General features: G+C 51.5%; 1 protein-coding gene across 1 annotated transcript in view; it reads right to left on the bottom strand.

Annotated features, from left to right (window-relative positions):
* Positions 1-492: 492 nt before the first annotated feature.
* Positions 493-27,064, bottom strand: part of Pole (DNA polymerase epsilon, catalytic subunit) — a 46,300-nt gene continuing 19,728 nt past the window's right edge. Inside the window, exons 26-49 of the mRNA XM_046445909.2 lie at positions 25,321-25,535; positions 24,463-24,565; positions 23,961-24,041; positions 23,752-23,874; positions 17,948-18,160; positions 17,552-17,761; positions 17,171-17,314; positions 12,759-12,899; positions 12,409-12,562; positions 12,227-12,333; positions 11,971-12,147; positions 11,663-11,886; positions 11,348-11,568; positions 10,861-11,065; positions 9,717-9,890; positions 8,441-8,566; positions 7,195-7,327; positions 5,690-5,861; positions 4,767-4,898; positions 4,473-4,666; positions 1,965-2,165; positions 1,563-1,688; positions 976-1,065; positions 493-900 (exon numbers count right to left, since the gene is read on the bottom strand). Of these exons, the coding sequence (XP_046301865.1) occupies positions 787-900; positions 976-1,065; positions 1,563-1,688; positions 1,965-2,165; positions 4,473-4,666; positions 4,767-4,898; positions 5,690-5,861; positions 7,195-7,327; positions 8,441-8,566; positions 9,717-9,890; positions 10,861-11,065; positions 11,348-11,568; positions 11,663-11,886; positions 11,971-12,147; positions 12,227-12,333; positions 12,409-12,562; positions 12,759-12,899; positions 17,171-17,314; positions 17,552-17,761; positions 17,948-18,160; positions 23,752-23,874; positions 23,961-24,041; positions 24,463-24,565; positions 25,321-25,535 (3,780 nt within the window). The 3' untranslated portion in view covers positions 493-786. The remainder of the gene's footprint in view (positions 901-975; positions 1,066-1,562; positions 1,689-1,964; positions 2,166-4,472; positions 4,667-4,766; positions 4,899-5,689; positions 5,862-7,194; positions 7,328-8,440; positions 8,567-9,716; positions 9,891-10,860; positions 11,066-11,347; positions 11,569-11,662; positions 11,887-11,970; positions 12,148-12,226; positions 12,334-12,408; positions 12,563-12,758; positions 12,900-17,170; positions 17,315-17,551; positions 17,762-17,947; positions 18,161-23,751; positions 23,875-23,960; positions 24,042-24,462; positions 24,566-25,320; positions 25,536-27,064) is intronic.

The following is a 27,064-nucleotide window of genomic DNA, read 5'->3' as shown; positions in this document are numbered from 1 at the left end:
CAGCAAGTCCAGGGGGTGGGTACCTGGCAGAGTGGGAGGGCAAGTCCTGTTGTACAGGTGGACCAGCCTCAGCGCACGCAGGGAGCCTCTGCACCTGCACCTGGGGTACAGTCCTCAGAATGTGCCAGGTCACAGGCCAGGCCACTCCTGGGAGTGGGCGGGTCCCTGAAGCTGCCCTGGGACTGCTTTTTTCCTCTTCTTCTCTCATCCTCCCTTCACAGACAAAGAGCCTAAATCTTGCATGTGAGAAAGTACTTTTCCGACATCCAGGCTGAAACAGAATGTTAAGGAGGTCCCTAAAAAAACCCACATACCTAGAGCCCTTCCTTGTAGGTTCTCAGGCCCTGCTCACCAACCTACAGGTCTACCAGGACCCTCCCCTCCTGATTCTGGCAGACAAAGAGAAGCAAAAGCCTGGCCCCGACAGGCATTTGCTCTCCACTGAACAAGTAAGACTCCTGTCCACCTCATCGGCAGGTGCAGAAAGCAACAGAGGCTTCAAAGTGTGTTTATTGGCAGAAACGACTCCTCAGGACCCCTCAGGACCCAAGAGGCTTCTTGCCTGATGACCTGCCTCAGAAGGGGGCCTGCAGCAATGTGGAGGACAGGGTCATTCCCTGCTCCAGCTTGTTCATGCCACCTCTGCACTCCCTGGCATGTTCTCGGTGGTCTACCCCATTCCCTGGACGGTCTGCTTTTCCAAGAGACTGGAAGTCAGGTGGTCAGTGGGACATCACGGGGAGCAGAGGATGCCTGTAAGGATGCGGTGTCTAGGGCTGGGGCTTGCTAGTGGTCTGGCTGAGGGCTTTTCTGCAGCAGCCACTCCAGGGTCTCCTTGAGGTGTGGCATGCTATAGTGCTGGGCAATGCTCTGGAAGATGCCAACCTGCTCCATGAAGACCTGTAAGACAAGACACAGTGACACCTGGTCCTACCAGGGAAAGGAGGCGAGGATTGAGCAGGCGACTGCACCCACCTGAGTGCGGATTGTGAGGGCGAAGTCCCCGGCACAGCTGCAGTACACTGGCATGTGGGTCTCCTTCACGCCGCGGCACTTCAGGCAGACCTGAAAAGAGGCAGCAGCCTGTCCCCATGCCAGACCCACCAGCAGCCCCTGTCCTTGCTGTTGAGAGGACATAAGCTTCACCTCCCTGCTGCTTGCAACTCAGGTCTGTTATAAATGACATCAAAATCTTGCCGGCTCCTTCCCACATCATAGGCCCTGCTGCAGGCACCTGGCTGTAGACACCAAGTGCTGGGGCTTCCTCTGTCCACGCCAGCTGTCAACCAGGCCTGTCTCTGGGAGGACCCAGTGCTGACTGCAGGTGCTGTAGAAGCCCCTGCTCCTGGTGCTCTCTCTGAGCAGCTTTTGCTGCACCCACACCCCCTCCTGGAAGGGCAGGGCCAACAGATGTCAATAGAACGTTGTCACTTGGACTCAGGGGCAGGGACTGACTGCTGGGGTGGTCCCCCGAGGTTACAAGGGTGACCGATGCACAGGTCAGCTTCCCTAAGTGCCAAGTTTGTGTCCAGAAACTCCTGTGCTGACCACAGGGAGCTCACCAGGTCCTGCAGGGTGAAGGCCATCAGCTTTCTCTGCAGGGCTTCGACCAGGGCCATCTCAATGGCAGCTGAGTCATAGGTGGCCTGACAGTTGGGGCAGAGCCACTGAGGCAGGACAGCTCCATCCTAGGACAGCAGGGTAAGGGGTGAGCGCCTGAGTGGTGGCCACAGCCCCCTGGGCCACAGCATGTCCTGTACCCTCCACCACAAAGCTGGGGGAAGGGGCTGGAGGGAGAAGAGCCGGGGGGCGGGGGGTGGTGGCACTCATCACGTGTGGGGCCCCCACCCTCGTGACAACCTCTGGCACAATAGCTCAAGAGGAGCCTGCAGGCAGCAGGGTGGACAGAAGGATGGCAGGACCATGGCCTCAGCTTCGTCTGCCCCACACCCAAACCAGCCCACCTGGGAGAAGGAGGAATCTTTGCACAGATCCAAGTCTCGGCAGAAGTTGCAGCTGTGGCAGATCACCTCAGGGAGCACATAGGAGCGGCAGGGGTCTCGGAACTGGGCCTCCTCGGAGAACTCACCAACATCTACCAGGCGAAGCAGGTCTCGGTTCAGCTTGTTCACCTGATTGGTGATGTTTGTATCCAAAGATAGCACCTGTGGAGGACACGCCCATCAGGAAGCAGCTCCTAGGGAGTCTTGCTGCTGGAGACACGGGAGCCCTCTTTTTTTTGTGAGGCAAGAGGTATACCAGGGATTACACTCAGGAGCACTCAGCCACTGAGCCACACCCCAGCCCTGTTTTGTATTTTACTTAGAGACAGGGTCTCACTGAGTTGCTTAGGGCCTCATTTTTGCTGAAGCTGGCTTTGAACTTGCGATCCTCCTGCATTAGTCTTCTGAGTTGCTGGGATCACAGGCGTGGGCCACCATGCCCGGCGACACTGGAGCCCTCATCAGCATGGCTTCACGGTGTCAACCCATTCCTCCCTATGGTGGTAGTCCTCCACAGGAAGTGTAGGCTTCCCTGTGACCCACCAGATGTCTAAAGAAGCAATGCTGGATCCACACACCACCTTCCAGCAGGCAAAGGGGGCTGCAAATTGTCCTGGAAGGCCACCTCGCCTTGATATCCAAGCCAGAGACACAAAACTGGAGACCCTCTGTGGACTAGGAACCCAGGCTTACAACAGGTATGTTGCAGGATGGTGAGCTTGGACGGGTGCAGTGGGGCACACCTCGATTCCAGCCCTTCCTGGGGCTCAGGCAAGAGTGCAGGCTGCAGGCCAGCCTGGCCACGGAGTAGGCTGCAGGGCAGTGGTAGTGCACTTGCCTGGCATGGGAGGCCCGGGCTTCCTCCCCAGAGCCACAAAAAAGAAAGAAACTGAACAACACACACCTCAGCTCGGACCACAGTAGAATCCTGAACTGTAAGACTTGAAGAAGAAAACAGCAGGAAACCTTTGTGTCTTTAAAGCAAAAATTCCTCACTCATGACACAAGAGGCACAACTCACATCTGAGAAGGGATTTGTGTCCAGAACATACAAAGAACTCTCAAGAACAGGAAAAACCAGGGGCAAGAGCTGAGGCTGAGGGGCAGAGCCCTTGGCAGCATTTAAGGATTCAATCCCTAGCACTGAAAAAAAAAAAAAAAAAACAAAAAGGTGTCAGCCACTCAAAAAAACAATACAAAACCCAAGAGATCTGGATACTTCACCAAAGACATGGATAGCCAACGGGCCCATAAAAATGTGCTCCCCATCAGCAGTTGCTAGGGAAGTACAAATCAAAACCACAGCGAATCCCACTGCATGTCCACCTGAACAGCTGGGATTCAAACACCACCACCACCAGGCTTTGGAGAGGGTGGAAGAGTGGAACTCCAGCCACGCATCGAGGAGCATGCGCTACTTAAGTAAACAGCCTGGTACTTTCTTTCCATGCCAAACATACTTTCACACGGCCCAGCAATTCTTCTCCTGGGTTGTTACCCAGGATAAATGAGATTTACGTTCACACAAAAGCCATAAGGTGTTTCATGGCTGCTTAGTTGTTAATTACCACAAAGGGACAGCAACCCAATGTCCTTGCCTCAGAGCTACGAGCAGCCAAGGGAAGGCCACTCTGACATACCAGGGGGTCCCACGTCACTGCAGAGTCAAGGAAGCCAGACCCCCAGGCTATAGGATATAGGGCTCCACCTAGGCGGCATCTGAGAGGGACAGTCAGGGATCCAAGGTGGGGTGGCTGGTGCCAAGGGGGAGTATTTTGGGGGTGACAGTTCTGTACCACAACGGTGGGTGTCACCACCCTACCCACCAGGAGCACGTCCACACATGCACCCCACAAGAGTGCACCCACTCTGATGTTAAAACACCATCTCCGACTGGCTGTCAGGGCTGGGGAGGGCACAGGGAGGGCTGGGAAGGGGTGGAGCACTCCACCTCTGGATCCTGGCAGCGGGTGCATGGCCACAAGCCTCGTTACCCCGCCAATGTACACAACTCGGTTGACATAAAACACCTACCTGAAGGTGAGCTGTGGATGGAACCCGAGCTGGAAACCTTCCCTCCCCACGGCCAGACCACGAGCAGTCTGTGCATCTGCAGCGCCAGGTGAGGTACTTTGCTGGGACACTGTGTGGTGCCAGCTGGCAGCCTAAGCCCTCCCGGGACCCCCTGCCTTCCCCGCTAGGCAGGCTCCTATGCCACCTCACAGGTCTCTGAGCTTAGCTTCTCCTGGTTGAGCCAACTGGTGGCTGGTGGCCCAGAAGCTCCCTGTCCCAGTGCCTGCTTCCCACCTCGCCTGTGACTTCCACCCACTCACCCACCCCTGGCTCCTCAGGGCCTCTGTCCTCCCGGGCAGCACCTGTGCACTGGTCTGCTCCATGGGCTCAGGCCACACGAGGGCAGGGCCCCAGCGTCCTGGCTGCCTGAGCCCAGAGGCCTCTGCAGCCCCTCACCTTGCACACATATTTGATGAACTCCAGAGCAGGGTTGTTGAGCACCAAGTGGGAGCCAGGGAGGACAGGGAACATCTCTGAGGGCTCTGTGGAGCTCCGAGAGCCTGTGACTTTCTTCTGAATCTTCTGAGTGATGGTGAAGAAGCTCTGAGTGAGCTCGTTTGCAACATAATCCTGAGAGAAGGTGATCATTCCTGGAAAGAGAAGAGGGCTCACCCTGGCACTGGGCACCTCCCATGCCCACCCAGACCATCTGAGGCACACAGCACTGGATTGGTGTGGCAAGGGACTCACCAGGGAGGGCTCCGGCCGCCCCTTCAGCCTCCTGGGAGAACTGGCTGGCCCCCCTCCTCTTCACAGGGGTGGTGCCCGGGCCACTGCGTCTCAGCTGTTCCTTCATGCTGTGGTACACAGCCACAATGTACGCTGCAGAGAGGCAGGCACACTGCGGCTCAGAGGGGGGCTGTCCCAGACTGGGGGCCTGTGTCCGGTCAGGCTGACTACCAGGCAGACGTGGCCACACTGCTGGTGATGCCTTTATCTGCTACCCTCAGAAGAGCTGAGAGTTAATTAGAGAAATGGACTGATGGAGAGCAGTGCGTAGCCAGGCTGACGCCCAGCCCTCCTGCTAGAGGGGCTCCCACAAGTGGAGGCTGACCTGTGTCGGCACAGTCCTCTGGAACTCCCAGGCCCATGCTCTGGGACATTTCAAGAGACAACTTGGAGAACAGACTCAAAGAGCAGCAAACAAAACATAAAACATGGGGCCAAAACCATCGCTGCCACCACAGGTGTGAGGGCTACCTGCTGACTATTTAACCTGCCGTGCTCGTCACTAAGTGCTGTTTGGACAAGTGCCCTGAACTACAGGGTGTCCTTGGGGGTTCACATGCCCAGCTGCTCATCAGCCTCACCCTCAGCCCAGCCAAGGTACAGGGCTTCCTGCAACAGGAGGGAGGCCTGAAGGCTAGCGATGGGCTGCTGACTTGGATGTGCTGGGGTTCTTTTGACCATTGTGTGTGCATGCACAAGTGTTCTGAGGAAATGCATGCAGCCGCGTTATATGAAACAGATCTCGGTAGCAGGAAAACCCTCCATGACACATGGTTGGGGGTGGGTCTTGGCAGGCAATGGCCTGGAGGAAGACAGCCCCTCCTGCCCCTGGAGTGGCTCCACGTAGACCTGGCTTTCCACCCTTGGCCCATGCTCTGGCTCACCCGAAACGATCATGAGGAAGTAGCTCTGGCAGGAGGCTGCCTGTGGCAGAAACTGCAAAATGTTCCAGTTGTTCTCCAGGAGGTCCTCTACCTCAGACTCCTCCACACTTTCCTCCTGCTCCTCCTCGTCTTCTTGCTCGTCCTCTGCTTCCTCTCCTTTCTGGGGCTCTTGCTGGAACAGAGACAACCCCTGTGTGCCTACTGCAGCAGCAGCAGCAGGCAGTGATGAGATTCAGTGGTACCAAGGCGTGGGAGAGAGGCCTCTTCCAGCCTGGGCGTCCGGATCCCTGTGCCCAAGTCAGGTCCTGCAGGGCTCCAGAACCAGTGTAGCAGGCCTGGTGCAAGGTGACTGCAGTTCTCTCAGAGGATTTGCTGCAAAATTATTAAATTCCCACCTCCCAAGAGGGAAGAATTAACCAGGGCTTCCTAACGTGCAGCTCCCTTCTCTTGAGTCCAAGGATCTTCCTTAGCCAGGTGGGTGGCATAAGCCTCAGGCCAGAGGACCACCTGCCTGAGCCCAGGGGCTAAAGACCAGTCTGTGCAACACAGCGAGACCCTATTTCATAAAAAAGAACCTTTTCTTGGAACGGCACCTGATTCCATGCAGGACCAGCTACAAAGTTCCCCAAGTGTGGTCCTGCCTTCCCACCACAGTGCATTAGCTTCTGTGTACGGACACCAACATATATCCACTCCTGTGCTCTGCTATCCTCCCACTCTCTGAACCCCAGCAGGCTTTGCCCCAACCCTGCTGAAGTCTTCAGGAAGCCTGGTGTGCAGAGCAGCCTTGCCCATCTCCTCCTTCCTGAGGCCCCCAGCTCCTGGCATGTACTCCCTGCTGGTGGCTCCCTCTTGGTCCTCTAAGAGGAACCCCAGGGAGGACACAGGCCTCTGTTTTCTCAACCCACCTCCAGCTGTCCCCTGGGCACTCCAGTACCAGCTGAACGCGTGTCTCAGCCTCACACATGCCACCTGCCCCACCTAACAAGACCCCTTCCCCACATTGCTTCTGGCAGCCAGTTCTGCACACCTGGACACCAACACACACACACCCTGCTGCCTCTTGGCCCCGCCCAGATCCCACCCAAGTCCTTCCCACCTTCTAGGCCAACCCAGTGCTCCCCTGCACTGACCCTAACCGGGGTCTACCCTTGGTCCTCCCATCTCTGTCCTCCTCCATCACTCATCCATGTGAACAGCCCCACCAGGTCTCTGGATGCATCTGCAACTACCACCCCTCCCACTCGCCAGCCTCCCTGCCGAGAGCAGCACACGGACTGTGTGCATCTTCCAGAACCCCGTTTCCATATCACACCTTCAGGGCCACCCTACAGCAAACTCCTTGCTCTTTCCGGATTGAGGCAGCACTCTGTATTTCCTGGGTACTCCCAGCCCTTCTCATGTAAGCCAATGAGGGTGGGCACAAGGAGGCCCCAGACAGGCAGCACTCACCACTGGGGCAAATACAGCTAGGGTCATTTCCCAGTCATGCCCAGCTCTCTCACCTGTCCACAGTGAATTCCAGATGGCACTTTTCCTTTGATTCCACCATAATTAGACGGATCCATCCACAGAAGGAATTCCCAGCATCGTGAGAAGGAAATGGTCAGGGAATGGAAGAGCTCTTTAGAATGGATGCTGCAGAGAACCAGGGAGAAGCTGCATGTGAAACCAACGGCATCCCTCTTTTCCACTTCCTGTCTTTCCCTTCCTGGTATCTGCTCACCCTTCTCTTACTTAAAGAGAGCTTGGGATGATGCAGATTACTCAGACTTCCTGGGGATGGCAGCCAGCAGGACTGAGACTGCCCTGGGAGGGTGGTACCTGAACTGGGGCTGAGGAAGACTGGCTGTGCTGTCTGCTGGGGGTCTCCCGGGGGCCAGCCTGCCTTGCACCCTCGTGACTATGGGTGACTGGAAGGGCTGCAAGTTTCCTTCATTCCCAGCACCCTCAGCCAAGTTGACTGATCCATGGCTCTGTCTCCGATGGGGAGAAACAGTGGAGGAACCCTAAGTGACGTATTTACACGCAGCCATACAACCCAGACACTGCTCCTCCAGGACCTTGGCACTTGTCCTGGCTGCTCTCAGAACAAGGGGAGAATGGCAGCAGTTTCTCGATGTGGCCCAACCCAGCCACTTCAGTGTTGGGCCTCCTGGAGCCGAGCCACAGCCCCCAGTGTCTCAGCCCCCCACCCCCTCCTGGTAGGCATATAGCATGACACTGGCAGACTGAAAGCTGGCTTGGACCCCTAGGCCATGTGGAAGGACAGGCAGCAGGTCTGCAGAGCCGTGGTCGTGTCTGTGCTGGCTGTGTGTGTGTGTGTCGAAGTGGGCGACCTCACCCCTGCCACCCAGGACTGGTACTGAGGAGTGATGAGACTTGACGGCAGAGTGGATCCACCCAGGGTTCCTGCCTACGCTGATCTTTCTGTGTTTAGGGAAGTGCTCCATTCCTGGTCCATGTGAACGCACCCAAAAGTGTGAGCTTCAGTTATAAACCAGAGCCTTTGGGCTACAGGGGCCTTGGGAGTGTGGCTCGGTGCAGGAGCCATTGCTGCCCCAAGCCAGAGCTGCAGCAGCTAGAGGCCGATACGACCCATCCACAAGCCACAGCATGTTCAGTGCCACACCTGTGCCTGACACCCAGTGGGCTATGAGGTCTCCTCTAGTCACCATGCTGTGTGTCATGGATGCTGGCCCTTCAGCAGAGCCATAGCAGGCTGCAGTAGCAGGATGCCTCTCCACCCACCTGTTGGTGATGTACTTCACGTAGGCGATGGCGTCCTCAATGCGGCGCTTTCTGGTACAGAGAATGATTCGGTTGAAATTGGCATAGACGACTGATGACCCCAGGCGCTGGAACTCAGCCACGAGCCTGTGGGACAAGTCCAGTCAACGGCAAGGAGGGGCCCAGTGCCCTGGACCCAGCACTGCGGAGAAGCCTGGGAGCCCAGCCCCAGGGAAGGCCTCCCAGCTGCACTGGAGCCACACAGGCCCTGCTGTGCTGTCCAGACTGTCCTGAATCCCATATGGATGGACTGCAGACACAGGCCACAGTATCTGGCAGCAGTTTCTGCATGGTAAGAAAATATGACAGAGGCAAAGGATAACATACACAAACCCCCCCAAAAGGAAAAACAGGAAAAAATTTGCAAGCTCTTATGGAAAGATGGCTATTTTTTTAAACACAGAGAATTCATTTTTGCCCCCTGTACTGAGGATTGAACCCAGGGACTCTCCACCACTGAGCTACACCTCAGCCTTTTATATTTTCTTTTGAGACAGGGTCTCAACTAAACTGATGAGGTTGGCCTTGAACATACCATCCTGCTGCCTCATCCTCCTGAGTAGCTGGGATTACAGGCATGTACCACCATTCTCAGCTTCATTCCATTTTTTAATATTTTTTTTAGTTGAACATGGACACAATACTTTTATTTTACTAATTTATTTTACGTGGTGCTGGGGATGGAACCTAGTGCCTCACATGTGCAAGGGCAAGCACTCTACCACTGAGCCACAACCCCAGCCTCTCATTCCATTTTTAATAAGAGAAAAACCCAACAAAACTACAGGAAAATGAGTAAAGAATATGAAGAGAAAGTTCGACTTCATTCATAATTGGGATGGTACAGTAAGACGACATCGAAACAGCACCCTCATTCCTTGATGTCGGCAAATCCCCAGCTGTGACAGCAAGGAGCAGGGGCACGGTACCCTTAATCATGAGCCGGCATAGAGGGCTCTTGGCAATACCAACCACCCAGACATAATGCCCATCGAAGCTGCAACAGCAGGACCTCCACAGATGCCGCTGCTGCTCATGCACAGAGCCTTTCGTGCCTTAGTACTCCTAGCAGCATGAAGCAGGACAACCTAAAGGTCCACTGGTATGGTACCTCCACACGCAGCCCTCCTAGGGGCATTCACCACAGCAAGGTGGACACACAATGCAGACAGGCTGCAGCGGACCTTCTGGCCTGGCCGCTCCACTGCTGTGTGCCCTGGCCTGGGTGAGTACTCACTGCAGGAAGAGCTTCTTCATCATGTTGTGGAGTGTCCGGTGCAGGGCGGGGTCATGCAGCAGAGAGCTCGAGGACTGTAGCCAGCGGTAGAAGTGCACCACCTGGTTGTCGGCGTAGACGTTGTGGTACTGCATGATCTCCTTTACCCAGCCCACGACCATGCTCTTGAGGATCCTGGAAGACAGGCGCAGGAAGGTGTGCCACCACCCCTCGCCAGCTCTGACCCCCAGTTTCCAGACCACACCGTGGGCCCTGAGCTCCTTCTGCCTGTCCCACTGCACAGCATCACCTCCTCCACACATTAAGTGCTGCCGCCACCAGAGATGTGAGCATTGCTCACCTCTCAACATAGCACCTCACCTGCTGGAAACTTCAGGGGGGGGGGGTTTGCCTGTGACAGGCTGTCATGGTCACAGAGTTCGTTCATGGAACCTTCCCTGCCCACTGCCACAGTGATGGTCTCTGCCATCTGGCACTGATCCCATCTGCCTCTCAGGCTGAACCACTTGTGTCCTTTGCAGCCAAGACACTGTTCCCAGCCCCTCCTCCTCTCCCTACCTTGTCCCATCCCAGCGAATTCCCTCCTTCTGTGGGGAGGCCCCAGGGTAACAGCTGAGGCACACAATCTGGAATCAGGTTCCTCTTGAGTGCAAACCCTCACACTCAGTTGCACCAAGAGTGGCCACAACTGTGGCCACCCTGACCTCAGTTTCCCTCTCCATGATGGGCAACTGTACCACTCTGCAAGCTGCTGGGGCCTGAGGGAGAACATGACTCCCCCACACACACAGAAGTGCCCCTCGGCACACACTGCACGTCACCAGGACCACGGCTGATCAAGCCCCTGACAGCCAACAGTGACCATAACAACTCACCAGGCTAAGTGCCTGGGGATTCTCACACACACGCCTCAGTCAGCTGAGAAGCAGCCATGTGAGAAGGGTTTTTGGGCCAAATGCCTTTGGCCACAGGAGGGCAGGAGGGAGTGCAAGGACTTGTCATGATAACCAGGCAGGACACGTGCATGGGCCACGGGGACACTGACTGAAACGGCCGCATGAGACTGGGAGAAGGGAAGCCCGAGGGGCACTGCCTTAGGCCTCTCCACTGTTCTACAGGAGGTGAGCATACAGCAAGGGGGCACCTGAAGGTGCTGGAGCAGAGGGCTGTCTCATCGTAGCTGGCTGGGGCACTAGAGGCCTGATTGCCTGTGACCATGTCCTCCAGTGAGGCCTGCTGGATCACGTCAAAGCTGATGCCCATGCTGCCGGCCCCCTCCATGTCGTTCACGTGGTGGGACTGGAGGATGGTGTTAACGGCCAGGTTCTGGATGTCCAGCTCCACACACACTGCAGAGGAGACAATGCTGTCCATGTACCCTGGCCACCTCTAGCACTATCTCCTGGACCCAGACCCAGCCACTGATACTGCCAGGACAGTCAGCACTGCCCAGTGTGTTCAGGTGTGGCATGTACCCTCTGACCTCCAGCAGAACTGCAGGGCCATCAGCTTCTGGCCTTGACTCTGGGATACCCTCTGTGGCCTCAGCTCTTGGCAGGCAGCTGGTGCTGAGTCTGGCTGCCCAGAGTACACGGTGAGATGGCAGGACAGCCCGCCCCCGCCCCACTCACCGGTGGAGTAGCAACCAGGACTGTTAATCTCCACGGTGGCACGGTCCTCGAATTCCATGACAAGGCGGTTGTCGTCGGCCTCCTTCCCGCCCAGGTCGGGACGGGCTGTGGGGGACAGCCAGAGCAGGTGGTTGTGACGCTGCAAGTGGCGGGCAAAGAAAAGGTCGGAGCCAAAGGTGGAGATGTCCTCTGGCAGATTCCCAACGGGAATGTGGAAGTACCTGTGTGGAGGCACATGGTCAGCCCAGGCAGCGCCGGGGACCACTCGCCTGCCACGGTAGCGGCCTGGCCCTGGCTGCTGGCCTCTGGGCTCACCTGCTCATCTCGAAGGCCTGTGACAGGCAGGTGTCCAGGTGGAGGTAGTGCCGGATCATGCGGCGGGCTCCGTGCCGCTGCCAGTCTAGGACTCCATAGCTGATCTTGTCGACCACGCGCACAGGCACCAGTGGGAACTCCTCCAGCACAGGGATCTCACTGGCGAGCTTCTGCAGTTCCCAGCTGGACTGCACTGCAATGAGGGTGGGTCCCCGGCGTTCCTCCTGTGTTGGGCAGAAGAAAAAAAGGCCTGGTAGATAGAGCCTCAGAGCAGTGGTCTCTCACAGCAGGACTCTAACATCCCTCACCTTGTAGGCCAGCAGGAAGCGCTGGATGGCCCTGCAGATGGTCTTCAGGTCAGTTTCAGCACGAACTTCAAAGGTATGTCTGGGGGGTGGCAGGAGCTCGGGGCCCACCTTCTTCAGCAGAAGGCTGTGCTCCGCTGAGTACAGGGTGCTGAGGCTGGGCATCTGGTTGCTGCGCACCTGTAGGAGAGTAGCCGTGTGAGCCCCTTCCTGATGGATAGAGCAGGGACCCTGCCAACCCACCGGGTCAAGGACTCACCGTGTCCAACACAAACACAGATGCTCTGCGCTGTGAGGGGACAAAGAGCCCAAAGAGTGCCTTGTGGCCCTGCGTGTGGTGGTACAGGTAGATGTGGCGGATGCTGCCTGCAGAAGGAAGTGCACGTCATGGGAGGTGTGCAGGAGGTGTATGGGTGGCAGGGCAGGAGGCATAAGCTGTACCTGGTTCCAGGTAGCTGAATTGGGCCAGAGAACGCATCTCGAGGTGATCTAGGGTGAAGGTCTCAGCTTCCCAGCCCGAGAGGTGCCGCACCAGCTGTCTGTTGACCACACACACACAGCCCAGCTGCACCAGTGCCCGGAACAACAAAGGCACCTGGAAGAGTGGGCAGATAGGCCGGTGAGGCTGATGGGGGCTCTTGCACCCTCGGCTCACCCTGGGTTACCCCCAGGCTCCTCTAACAGGCCTGCTGAGACTCACCTTCCCAGGACAGTCTATTGTCACTGCTGTCCCTGGTCCAGGCCCAGCTGGACCCATACCGGGTTCAGCAGGGTGTGGCTGGGAAAGTTACCTGAGTCTCGTAGACACCCTCGATGTCCGGCGCTGACAGCTCAGTGTTGATCTCGTTGATGTGTTCTTGGTACATGTCCTCTGGCACTGAATACTCATAGAGATTGTAGACCATGTTGGAACGAGGCAGAATGCGGTTCACCTGGTGACAACACAGTGGTGGTCTTGTCATGGCCTCCAAGGGGCATGTCGATGGAATCCTAGAACTTCCTGTGCCTACAGTGGTCAGCCTGCCTTCCCAAGTGTCACAACTACAAGATCTGAACGTAACTTAGAAAAGCAACCTGTGGCCTCTGAAAGTAGAGAGGCACTCACAGACTGAGGTATTGTATCACCCTAAAGCAAAGGGGGCAGTAAGGTACCACATCCCTGAATGCCCCCCTGTTCCCCAGAACCCAGCCACGTTAAGGGAGCAGTGGGAGCAGGCCCAGGCTGGCAGGTCCAGAAATGTGCCATCTTGGTGGGCGCTGGCTGTCTCTGCGCACAATGCTGGGAGCTGGGCGGAACGGTCTTATCTGGGGAAAGCTCCTTTACTGCACTGGCACCAGGACAACTGCTCCTTGGGATGTTGGTCAGACAAGCCAACTAAGCTAAATCTGCTAGTGTCCCTGCATCTGCTATCCACCTATAAAACCCCTGAGTGGGGAGGGGCGCAGAGCAGAGGGCACTGTGGAAAGCATAGGGTCGCTCCTCTAGCTGGACACCTCTGGGCAGAGCCCCACCAGGGAGAGGAGGTGCTGTCACCAGGAACTCTGCTCGGAGAAGTCCTAATCTCTCGTGAGCTTTCCCCAGTAAACTGAACGTCTCTCCTGCTGTCTCCAGGGACTTTCCTTGGCCTGTCTGAAACCTGGCCCACCGCCCTGGCACACCTGGGCAGGGATCAGACAAGTGTCAATACCAGTCTTGTGGGGGGGCCCAGTTTATTGTCCTCTGATCTCTCCTGGGCTCAATAGGAGGGTGCAAGTAGCAAACATTGAGAGAAACCATGTTTTCCTAGCCAGAGACCCGGAAAGGAGCTGCTGTGTAGAGGAACCCTGGAGAGAAGAAAGCTGGACCCTAATTCTGCACAGGGACCAGCATGTCTGACAAGCTCACCCTGAGCTCTGCATGGTCAGACAGACCAGGCAGCTCAGCAAAGGCTGCCAACACCGAAGGCTTCCACAAAGAAGGTCAGACAGAATCTGGGGTCTGAAATTAACTGGGTGGCTTCCTCAACATTCTCTAAAGGGTTCTTTTAAATGCCCAAAGTCAGCAGGTGGTGTAGGCCTCTGATCCCAGGCACTCAGAGGCCGAGACAGGGAGATTCCAAGTTCCAGGCCAGCCTGGGCAACTCAGCATGACTCTGTCTCAAAATCAAAATGAAAAGGGCTGGGGTGTAGCTCAGTGGTAGAGAACTGGGGTGGCCTTATTCATAAGGCTCCGGGTTCCACCCTCAGTCCTGCAAAGCAACGCCTGAAGCCTCAATAGCACTTGTAAAACGTCCAACCAAGAACACATGGACGGCTCTCCAGGGAGAAGAGAGCCAGGAGGGTCGGCCCTGGGATGACCCAGACCTGTGACCAACAGTGCCTGTGCAGCAGCTACAGTCGCTTCCCACCAGGCACAGGCCAACAGCCTCACCCGGATGAACAGAGGACTGAAAAGGGAGAAAGAATCAACTTGAAAACCAGCCTCTGAACACAGCAATCTACAGGGGTTCAGCAGCAGCCCCAAGAGGGAGAAAACTGTCAGCACCCAAGAACGAGTTGGCAGAAACCATCCACCTGAAAGCAGACCCCTTCACAAAAGATCAGTCACGCTCTACTCTCTCCAGACACAGAAGGCCACCTCACAAGGGTGAGGAAAGAAAAGGTGACAGGGAAGCAGAGGTCATCCTCGGCAAGACCATGAACAGTCTCTGGCTTCCCTGGGGCAATCCCTGTGGGGGCTCACCTAAGGGAGAGAAGGAACCTGCATGATCCACTGTGAGGGCGCAGGAATGGTGACACCAATGGCCAGGGGCAGATCCCAGAGAAGGGCAGAGAAGACAGCACGAGGGAACGCAGGGTGACGGGACCCTTCTCCACCTCGACTCTACACACACTAGGAAACTAGAAAACTTCATCAAGAAGACTGCTCTGCTGCATTTAAATTTTAAGAGAGCCTGGAAAAATAAACAACATCTCTCCTCCTTCCTCAGAACTGGAAAATGTGAAGCAGGAATGATGGAAAGGACGTTCCCATCTCATCTGCATATTCTCGACACTGTGGGCAAGCACCTATACGAACATGCTGTGTGTGGTTTAAGAAATAAAGCTCTTCAGAGGCCCAGTGTACCCTGACAGACTCCACAGACATAGGCCCAAGGCTACCACTGAGGCTCTACCTGGGGGCAGTGCAGCTGTCCACGGCCAGGCAAGCAGCAGAGGCTGTCCCTGAGCATGCAGCGTGGGCCATGACACCTTAGGAACAGCAAGTCCTAGTACTGGTCTGGATGATTTCCCCAGCACAGCACTAAGTTCATTGTAATTAATTCAAAATGGAAAAAAAAAAACAAAAACAAAAAACTACTCCCCTTAAAATTAACAAGGAAAACAGATCAATAAAAGGTAAATATATCCAGCTTGTCTTAAAAAGATGACCTGGGAGCCACTTGAAGGGATCCTGCTGGTCCAACAGGGTGATGTGGGTCTCAAGGAGGCAATGACTGTCCTGTTGTGGAAATGCCTCTTGGAAACAAGGTTCCAGCAGGTCTACACATCTGTAGCAGGGGTGCGTCCTCAGACCTGGCTGCACAGGGTGGAGGCACTTGGCCTGGGCAAGGCAGGCAGACTCTTGTCAAAACCAGCAAGACCATGTGTTTAAGTCCCACTGAACTGTAATCACACCTCATGGACTTACTGGGTGTCAGGGAGATCTGACTAAGTGATCTTACAATATTAAACAACACGTATTCCCAAGTCCACAGTAATACATATATTTTTTTAGTACTGGTGACTGAACAAAGGGGTGCTCTACAGCTAGGCCACATCCCCAGACCTTTTTAAAATTTATTTTGAGACAGGGTCTCCCCAGGTTGCCCAGGCTAGCCTCAAGCTTCCAGTCCTCCTGCCTTAGTCTCCTGAGTTGCTAGATCATAGGTGAGCACCACTGTGCCCAGCCACAGTGATGCTTTAAAAGGACACAAAGTAAAAATCCATTTATTCTTTTCTTGGAAATTTAATATAATCTAAGGGAAGATGATATGCATTTATCTTGCTTTTTAAGAAAGAAACCAATTCATGTCTGATCTGGGACTGGCTCAGTTGCAGGGCACACACAGCATACTCAGGCCAGGGATTCAATTCCCAACACCACCAAAGACCAAACCAAACTGTAATTCATCTCTATCTGGTACACACTAAGTTCCCGTCAGAACACAGAAGGGCAGGACTAGAAGTCCTTTCCCTGGAGTCCAGATGGGACCAGGGTCCAGGTGAGCATCTTCAGTGGCTCTGGAAAGAGGCTGAGGACAGGTGTGCATCTCTCTAGGTGAGTCGTGTCACAAAGGAAGCGAGGTTCTGCTAGTGAGGATACTCCTGTGTGGCCGTGCTGTGCTTCTCTGGAGGGCTGAGGGAATCCCCCCGTATCATCTACCCCTGTGGTCCTGAGAACCCCTCCCCACTTTCTAGGTGCACATTTCACCAAATCGACTGAATGGGCCTAGGCTTTGCCTTCTCCAGCTACAAATGTTCACAACTCAGCTGCTCACCTGGGTGCCACTTGCTACATAGGTCACAGTATCCAACCAAGAAATATAACAGGACAACCTCAGAGAGCACAGTGGGTCAAGTGGAGCTTCATCTGAGACAGCAGTAAGAGCTAACAAGGACATGCTACCTAGGTGACATTCCCAGAAGCATTCTAAGGGGAAGAGTCTCAGCAAAAAAGACCATGTATTGCAGGGCTCCGTTTGCAAGGAATGTCCAGACAGGCAAACCTACACACAGGGCTAGGAGGAGAACCCTGGGCAGGAGGGTACAGGCTGCCTTTCAGGATAATGAAAACATCTTAAAATCAGAGGTGGCTCCAGTGGCAGTGCTGTGAATTCACTAAAGCCACAAAATAGTACATTCTTTAAATGGATGGACTGCACAGTGTGTAAATTTATACCTCAAAAAAGCTACTTACAGCAGCAGTGTCTACAGAAAGTCTGTACCCTTTATCAAGTCTACCAGTGCACACACCTCACAGACAAGGACAGTGACAGTAGCAGCTCCTGCACCCCAGCCCTGCTTTGGCCCTGGTTCTGTGCTCAGCACTCAGATATCATTTCAAGTAATTCTTACCATGTCCCAGTAAGGTACCTAGGTCCTCGGGTCTGCAAAGCACACACTCCTGGTCATCTCTTTAACACCCCCCATCCATGTGACAGCAACAGCAGCAGCCCCCTACCTTCCGACAGGAAGGCCCCTCCTCTGCTTTGGCCACTCGCTGGTTCACATAGAACACGCGGGGGATGCTCAGCTTGATAGAGTGCAAGTCACTACCAATGATGGCCCACAGCCTGAACAGGCCAGCCTGGCTGGTCTGGCTGATCTGAAAGGAAATGACAACGCGTAGCATGTGACAGAACACATGGACACCTGTGAACAAGCCACTCGGAGTTGCTCAGGACCCCTGCAACAGGCAGGAAAGTTGAAAGTCTGTCTTATTCATTTGGACCCCAGGGATGGCCCGGCACTCCCTGGACCCATGAAGAGTGCTGCTGGTTCAGGGGTGTCCTGCCTCCCTGATAAAAAGTCCACACCTGCCCGCTTGGGTCAAGGCCCACACCTGTACAATCTGCCAGGGAAGGTCTAGAATGCTACGTGCAGTTCTTCTCAAGAAGCTCCCCAGCCCTGTGGCAGGCCTGTCTCGGATGGCCCCATGCCTTGGTAAATCCTCTGCCGACTCCAGACGCTGCTTCTTCCTGCGGGCCAGGCGCTGTCGGGCCTGTAGCTGCCACTTCTTCTTGTGGAACCGGAGCCAGACCAGCCATTCTTCCTGGGACAGATGGCAACACAACCAACAGGCACATTGTGAGGTAGAACCATCCCCCCTTGACAGCTTTTAAGCTCTGCAGCTTCCATGTGCTCTGGGATGACTAGGCATCATCACACCCAACTTCCCCAGGGGCCAGGACCTGCCTTAGGGTCCCTGAACGGCCCTCCAGTCACCCCAGCTTCTCACCTGGGTGGTGCCAAGTGTAGGAGGTTGCCCCAAGATCTCCCGCCAGGGCACCGTCAGCGTGAGTTCCTGAGACTCCTCTTGGCTCTCCCAGAGGACTCGCTTCCTCTTGGTGGCTACAGGGATTGCTGGATGGGGTGGCTTTATGAGGCCAAAGTCCTCCATGTCGGGAGCACCTGGCCTGGGGCTGTCTTCTAGGCCCTGAGCCATCACGATCTGGAAAGACCCAAATTGCCTTAACTTTCAGGAGCTTGTTCCTGTAAACTCTACCACTTGAACCTAATATGTTACCTAAAACGGGATAGAGACTTATGACCCAATTTAACTTAAAAAAATTTTTTTAGTTGTATATACCTTCATTTAATTTATTTACTTATATAAATAAAAATATATAATATGGTGCTGAGGATCAAACCTAGTGTCTCACACATGCTAGGCAAGAGCTGTACCACTGAGCACAACCCCAGCTGATTTAACCTTTAATAGCAAAGAGGGCAAATAGAAAAGTTTAGAAAACAATGTCATTCAAGTACTACCAGTGATTGCTAGAGGATGCTCCTTTTAAATAAGACAAATGATTGCAAACAATAGCTAACGCGCCCCTTCTTCCGCCTACCATGCTGCTCTCAGGAGCAGCCTCATTCCCCACGTTTTTACTTATTCTGCTTGACCATAAACAACAAGCAGCACAGCTGTTTTACTTCAGGCAAACAGCAATATGTGGTGTACCCCCTACTGACTGTGGCGTGGACCAGGTGTCTGGGATGGGCACCTGCTGGTGCACGCACAGGTCCTTTAATCTTAACTGCAGCAGGATATCTGTCACAGGGAAAACCAGCCTTCTGTTGCTTTCCAGATAAAGAAGAGCTAGCTCCCACTTCCTCAGAACCACAAGCTGTGACTAGTGCACACCTCTGCATGTGCTGCCTGTACCTCACATACCAACAAGCTCCCATCTGCCGGTCCTGACACTTCACATGACCGTCATCTCAGGGTGGCTGCCATTGGGACACGTCATGCTGTGGGGTCTGGCGACTTCTGGCACCTGTGCAGGCAGCCTTGCAGTGGCTCAGTGATGCCCACCGCCTGGCATTCATACCTGTGAGTCCCTCCCTGAGTGTGGTGATGCAGTGGACTGCTTTCAGTGAATAGATTACAACACAGTGGTGGGTTCCCTGAAACCAGCTATAGAATGCTGTGACTTCCACTTGTCCACACTGACTGGTTCTTACCCATGGCTCGCTCTGAAGATGCCCACTGCCATGCTGTGAGCTGTCCTGCAGAGTGCCCCTAAAGTGCTCCTGACACAGCCAGCAAGGAGCCAGGTCCAGCCCCTACCCCAGGAGGGAGCCTGGAGGCAGCTCCTCCCCAGTTGGGCCTTCAAGTGAAACAACAGCCCAGCTGTGGACCCCGAGCTGAACACTCAGCCATGCTGTGCAGACTCCTGACCCTTCGAGAGTGACCTGCACCATGTGGTATTCAAGCTGCTATGTTTTGGGGGACATATGTTGTGTTGCAACGTTTAACTAAATATGTTTATGAACCATTTCTAACTTTGGTGTATTCCAACTATCTTCAAATTATGATTTGTCTCTTCAATTTTATGGCGACTTGTGTGCTATAAAAATGTGCATTATGCTGAGGCTGGGGCTCAGTGGTACAGCACTTGCCTGGCACGTGTGAGGCACTGGGTTTGATCCTCAGCACCACATAAAAATAATTCCCACCTTTTCTGAGTACTGTGGAATCAACCCAGGGCCTCACACACGTAGAGCAAGTGTTCTTCCACTGAGCCACATCCCACCTCCACCCAATTCTTATTACCCAGTTCAGTACCCAGTCATTCTGCGGTTCTTTTTTAGACCAGAGTATTTATATTTAGACTTACAATGAAAGAAAGAAGTCTTCATTCTGTTTGGAATCATTTTCATATTTGGAGATACGGTAACTTAATATAAATAGCCATTTTCCCCAGCACCTTAGCTGACCAGTGGTCCCTTCTCTCCCTAGAACTTGTCATGGCACATCTGTGATATGCCAACGGCCCCTGGCACAAGGATCTTCTTCTTCTTTTTTTTTTTTTTTTTTTTGGTGCTGGGTATTGAAACCAGGGACTTGTGCATGCAAGGCGATCCTCTACCAACTGAGCTATATCTCCAGCCCCATAAGGATCTTCTTTCAGGCTCCTAGTTAGCTCTACTCTCTAGCCTTTACAGATACAGCAAGGCACAATGAAAGATCTGTATCCTTCGGGCTGGGGATGTGGCTTAAGTGGTAATGCGCTCGCCTAGTGTGTGTGAGGCCCTGAGTTTGATTCTCGGCACCACATAAAAATAAAGATATTGTGTCCACCTAAAACTGAAAAATAAATATTAAAAAAAAAAAAAAAAAAAAAAAAGATCTGTATCCTTCAAAATTGCTCTGGTTGTCTGAGTGCAGTAGTGCATGCCTGTAATCCCAGAGGCTTAGGAGGCTAAGTCAGGAGGATTGCAAGTTTGAGACCATCCTTAGCAACTTAGTAAGAAGCACTCCTGGGTTCAGACCCCAGTGATTGGAAAAAAAAAGAAAGAAAAAGAAAAGCTCTGGTTATTTATTTTTTCTTAAAGTGTGGAATATTCAAGCTTAATTTTTTTTTTTTTTTTTAGTTGTAGATGGACAAGATCTTTATTTATTCATTTATTTTTATGTGGTGTTGAGGATCCAACCCAGTGCCTCACCCGTGTGAGGCAAGTGCTCTACCACTAAGATCCAGCCCCAGTTATTTTGATCTTTACTCTTCACATGGATTTCAGGATTAATCTATCAAGTAGTAGCCCCAAAACTCTGTAGATGATTTTACTGGAATCACAGTGAATTTTATGGATTAATTTGGGGCAAACTGCTTCTAATATTGAGTCCTTCCACACAAGAAGATGGTTCTTAGGTGACTTTTTACATATTTAAACAAAGTCACATTTTTTTCAATGAAAACCTTACATATATTTGTTACCAAGAATTTATTTGCTACTATTATAAATGGTACCTTTTGAAAAGTATTTTCTAATGTTTCCAGTGTAAAAGCTACAGATTTTTAAAATTTATTTATTTTTTATGTGGTGCTGAGGATCGAACCCAGGGCCTTGCACATGCTAGGCAAGCACTCTACTGCTGAGCCATAACCGCAGCCCCAAAGCTAGATTTTTATATATTATCTTGTATCTGTGTTGCTCAAATGTGTTACTCTTGTCCTATTAAATGTAAAAATAACATCTAGGCTTCCTTATATTTTGTGTTACCAGATCATATTATCTGCAAACAGTGAGTTTGTTTCCCTCTTTTTGTATTTTTGGCACTGGGGATTGAACCCTGGGGTTCTCTACCACTGAGCTACATGCCCAGCCCTTTTTGAGACAGGGTCTTAAGTTGCTCAGCTGGCCTCAAACCTGCGATCCTCTTGCCTCAGCCTCCTGAGTGGCTGCTATTATAGGTGTGTGCCACCATGCCCAGCTTTTCTTTCAATACCTAAAGTTTAATTTTTCTTGTCTAATTATGCCAGCAAAGACCTCCAAACAGTCTTGAAAAGCAGCATGCTAACACATACTGCTCTCATCCCTTCCTTCAAGCTTCCAGTGTTTTGCCACAAAGCAGAGGTCTGCAGCCAGGGCCAAGATGTGCTCTATCAGAGAGAAACACCTCATCTAACCCGACTTCGACTGCTGAAAGCTTTATCCTGAACCAACATTAAAGTCTATCAAATGTTTTTTCTGCATCTCTTTGAGATGATCCTCTGAGTTTTCTTTCTTAATGATGAATTAAATGGACTCTCCCAGGAATAATTCAATTAGCAGCTTACTAAAACACTTGCCCCTCCTGGCGTGAATCCTACTTGGTCAATCATTCTTGTTCTTGTGCTACCCCATTGACTTTTGCTAATATTCTTGCATCTGTTGTTTATTTTAACTAAAAATGGCCTAAGACTTCCTATCTCACATTGTTATTGGTTCCGTCACCAACTAATAAGCACTACCAATGGTCACTAAGCACAGAATGTTGAGTAAAATTCCTCTGAAGACCTGTGTGGGTTTGGTGTTGGCTCCTTTTCACCTGTGGTTGAGTTCTCCTTCAATGGTTCAAATTCTGTTCAGGTTTCCTCATTTCTTCCAGGGCTGTTTTTCACAATTCTTCTATGGTGCTGTCCATTCCATTTATTTTCCAGTTTAGCACAGAATGGGAATTTTTTCATTTTTCCAGGCTTTATTGGTAATTACTCTGGTTTTCATTAATTGCTCATGTCTGGAGCCAGTCTGTGCTCAGGAGAGGCTCCGGCTGTCTCTTCATTCCTGCCCTTGCCATAGGGTTTCTTTCTACTTCCTGTGTGTCTGTTGCTCTGACTCTGTCAGATAAAACCTGAATCTATGTCTACTGTTCTTCCTAACACATGTGTGTAGACATGCAAATGTGCATACACTGTCTGCACACTACCAATCTCAATAGTGTATTTCCACTCAGTTCTGAGTATTGTCTAATTTCCTTTGTGACTTCTTTGATCCATGAATTACTTATAAGCCTTGTTTCTTAACTTCCAAACATGGTCTGTATTGAAATTATTTGGAACCTGTTACAACTTACTTTGTAGTATATATAGGGTTGTTATTTTGTGTTCTTGCAAAGAATGTGCTTCTCTACTTATTTTTATTAGTTATTGATGGACCTTTATTCATTTATTTGTTTTATATGTGGTGCTGAGAATCGAACCCAGTGCCTCACACATGTTAGGCAAGCGTGCTACCACTGAGCCACAACCCAGCCCCCCCAGCCCCCACTTATTGAGTGTAAGATTTTGTTTGTTGGCTGGGGTTGTGGCTCAGAGGGAGAGTATTTGCTTCGCACATGCAAGGCCTTGGTTTGATTCTCAGCACCACATAAAACAAAATAAATAAAACTAAAAAAAAAAAAAAAAAAAGATTTTGTTTGTTTACTACAAGTAGCTAATTACTAAATCTAGTTAAGTATATCATTCCAACTTCATGTGTTTTTACTAATTCCTGGTCTGCTTAATATGTCAGTTGAGAGAGTTAAAATTTCCCAAATTGCCAATTTTTCTTATAATCGGGTAAAATTTTACATTACTGAATTTGAGGCTACATTATTAGAATTTCATGTTCCCAATGAATTAAAACTTCCAGGATTATTCAATAACTCTCCTATGTCTGCTAATATTCTTGGGCTTAGACATTATTTGTCTGCATTAATATAGTGATGTTGGCTTTCTTTTGGTTAATATTTACCTGGTGCATTTACTTCTTCTGTACCCTCATTTCTTAGGTACAGCTCTTACAAATGAGACATGTGAAGTCTTTAAAATCCAGTCCACCCGAGAATCTGGATTTTTAAAAAATCAGGTGAGGGACTGTGTTGCTCTGGTTTATAGTTCACTTTAATTTTTCAGCACTTGAAAATATTTCTTCACTGTTGTGAATTTAGCTAACATTTCCACTGTATTATCTCCACTGTTTCCAAGTGTGTCTACAGGAAAGAATGTGTGTCTACAGTAGCAAAACTGAGGCTACATGGTGCAGTGATCTGCTCACGCTCCCAGGTCTCATTCATATACCTCAATGTTTAAGCGTAAGATAGCTCTTTACCCTTACCTGATGACTCACAATCTGTTTCCAATTACAATAGTTAACACTGGAGGGCATTAAAGAACAAAGTACCAAGATGTACATTTTTAGGGGGGAAAAAAAAGCACCTTAAAGATGGTACCGAGTACTGTGGATGGTAGCTCCAGTACCTTGACACCTGTGTCTCCTGGCTGAGTCTGTTACCTGTCTCTTTCCCTCAAGGACAAACAGCTCACTGATCTTCTTCTGCTTGTAGATGTCACTCTTCTCCAGCAGCTTCTTGTGCAGCCAGTCTGGGTGTCTGACGCGTGGCACTGGGTTCTTCACCTGCACAAGGATATCGATCATGGATCGATGTGTCAGCTCCCTGGGTTCCCAGCTGCCTGGCTGGGTCCACTGGCTCTCGCCCTCACCTGCTGCAGAGCCGCGGGGATGGTGATGATCTTCTGGATGGCACTCCCCAGGCGCTCGATGTAGTAGTCCCAGTCCAGAATCTGCATGAGCAGGCAGCAGAGAGAAATGGCAGCAGGGGAGCTCTGTGTTCAGTCTCAACCCACGCAGAGCACTGTGCTAAATGTTTTGTGTCCTACTTAATCCCCTAGAATTCCAGGTGCCTGCTTCAGAGGAGGAAAATTGGTAGACAGCTGAATGAGCTTACAAGCCAGTAGGTGGCTGAGCCAGTACACTTAGCTTTAGTCTATCCAAAAGAACAGCCGAAGGGCCTCCCAGCATTTTGCTTTTCCATTTGTGCCCTAAAATACTCTATTTCCTCACCTCTTACACATAAGAAAGAAGGCAGCCAGGAATGAAGACTCCAGACAAGACAGGAGATATGATCCAAGGCAGGCATATTTTGCTCTATTCTCACTAGCTTTCCTCTAAAATTTTTAAGAGTAGAAAAAAACTGGTACTCACTGTCCGAATATCAAAGTCTTGAAGGGATGAGCTCTTAAGCCATTTCCGAAGAAAGTGCTTCCTCACTGTGGGCTCTGCTTGGAAAATGGCAAGTGGGATGGCCCTGGGTGAGGAAGAAAGCAAAGAGACTCACAATGAGACTCACCCAGATCCACTGTAACTGTAATTAAATGTACATGGAAGTAAGTGTTTATAAGAGCTTATAACCTACATTTTAAAGAATGTTATGCTGTACAGACTGCATCTCATGTATGTTGATAATGTTCATAACTAGATGATGTTCCATTGTATTAAAAGACAGGTTTAACGTGCACTCCCCACCACTGGCTGTTCTCAAGGCTTCCCATGGAGCCATCCCAGCTCTTGAAGTCCTGGTAGAAATTCAACCAGGAGCACACCAGGGACAAGCCCTTTATTATGTGTGTCATCCATAGGCAGTCACAGCTTCCTCCTGTTTCCTTCGGGTCATCCCCACATGGTTCCAGCCTCTGTGCACACTGAAGTTTCCCGGTGGGAGAGGCATCTTTTGCAACTGCCCTTGAAGTGGTTCTAGAAGCCAGAGGGCATCTTTTTGTCAGCACAGGGAACTGAGTGACACAGGGAAGGGAGCTCGACCCAGACCTTGCCTGGTGACAGGACAATTGCATATGACCCTCCAAGACACCCTGACTCTAAGCCCTTGACAGAAAGGAGTTGACTCCCCAAACTCAGGTTCTCCAGGCTCAAACCCCCAGGGTCTCACCAGGACCCCAGCAAGGCTTACTTCTTTCAACACCAACCAGCACATGTTCTTGCTGAGGAAGCTCCACCACCCATGCAGTTTTGCATAGCCAGTCCCTCCCTGGAGGGTGCCCCTACCTCTCAGTGACAGGAGAGCCCTCAGGCTTGCGGGAGATGATGTAACGGCAGCTCAGCCCAGCATCCTTGACCATCTGGTCTCCCAGGAACTCAGCCAGGCGCTTTGCTGTGCTGATAGATGTGGACTTCTGCTCCCCATAATCTTCTAGCTTCCGAGACATCGAGCGGTTCTCAGATATCAACTCGAACAGCTCAGAATCGGGCATGTTAGCTGCCTAGAAAAAAAGGCAACGGGTGAAACCCTAGTGGAGAGGCCGAGGTCAGGCCTGAGCTCACTAGGGCTTTGATCCCACAGGACCAGCAGTGTCCCCACCAGAGGAGATAAAGGCAGGCTCTGTATTTTGAAAGGCTTTCCTATTACTGCTCATTTTATTTATTTAAAAATTTATCTTTTTTAAAAAATATTTTTTAGTTGTTGATGGACATTTGTTTATTAATTTATACATGGTGCTGAGAATTGAACCCAATGCCTCACACATGCTAGGCAAGCACTCTACCACTGAGCTCTAGCCCCAGCCCTACTGCTCATTTTAATATCTAAACAAAAAGAGCACAAGACTTGAGTTTTTATTTTATTAAGTTGCATGAGAAATGTGTATTGGTGAGCAGCACTAAAGGTGCAGAGCAGAGGAAGGAGTTGAAGGAGGGAAGAACTGGAGGAAGGAGAGCCACTGGGACTAGCAGGAGACTCTGCCTTCTGGCCTGATGAGGCACCAATGGTGTTAGTGCAGTCCCAGCTTTCATTTGTGTGTATATGTGGTGCTGGGGATTGAACCCAGGGCCACATGTGCGCTGGCAAGTGCTCCACCACTGAGCACTGAGCCACCCCTTTGTATTTTGAGACAGGGCCTAACTTGCTGAGACTGGCCTTGAACTTATAATCTTTCTGCCTCAGCCTCCCGAGCAGATGGGATTACAGGTCTGTGCCACCATGCCTGGCTGATGCAGCTGTTTCTTGGCACACTTGTTCCCCTACTGCCATCTGTAAGATCTGCTCAGCTCCTAAAAGCCAGAAACATGTTCCAGAACATTTCAACATTCCTTTTACCAAGAAAGACTACTGTTAAAAACAGAGCAAAGGAGGAAAGGCAGAGCCACATGCACACAGCAGCAGTGGTGGTAGCAAAGCTCTGACTGACGGCAGCTGACAGACAGCAGTGACCATCTCAGAAGGGCGGATTCGAGTTGCCAGGTGGCACGCAGCTTGTACATACAGAGTACACGGCAGCACAGGGGTAACCCAATGTTCTGAGGAATATCTGTCACTGAAATTCATTTTGTATTTCTTTTATTACAGTGCAGGGAGTAAGTTATAAAAGCTATAGTCAGGGGCTAGGGTTGTAGTTCAGTGGTAGAGTACTCGCCTAGCACGTGTGAGGTCCTGGGTTCGATCCTCAGCACCACATAAAAATAAATAAAATAAAGGTATTGTGTCCAACTACTACTACTAAAAAAAAAAAAAAAAAAGTTATGGTCAGGTATAGTGGTGCATATCTGCAATCTCAGAGACTTGGAAGGCTGAGGCAGGAGGCTTGCAAGTTTGAGGCCAATCTCAGCAACTTAGCAGGACCTTGTCTCAAAATAAACAATAAAAGGGGGCTGGGGGTGTATGTAACTCAGTAGCAAAGCTGGGTTCAATCCCCAGTACAAAAATAAAGACAAGACAAAATTAAACCAAACCAAAACAAACTGGACTTTACGTGTGCTTGTGTAGGGCCTAAAGAGACTTTAAAAATCAGAGAAG

This window comes from Marmota monax, unplaced genomic scaffold, assembly GCF_021218885.2.
Source record: "Marmota monax isolate L192 unplaced genomic scaffold, Marmota_monax_Labrador192_F-V1.1 WCK01_AAM20220418_F8-fsc00200, whole genome shotgun sequence".
Lineage (NCBI taxonomy): Eukaryota > Metazoa > Chordata > Mammalia > Rodentia > Sciuridae > Marmota > Marmota monax.
Note: the sequence above shows the minus strand (reverse complement) of the source record. Positions and strands in the feature narration are given on the sequence as shown.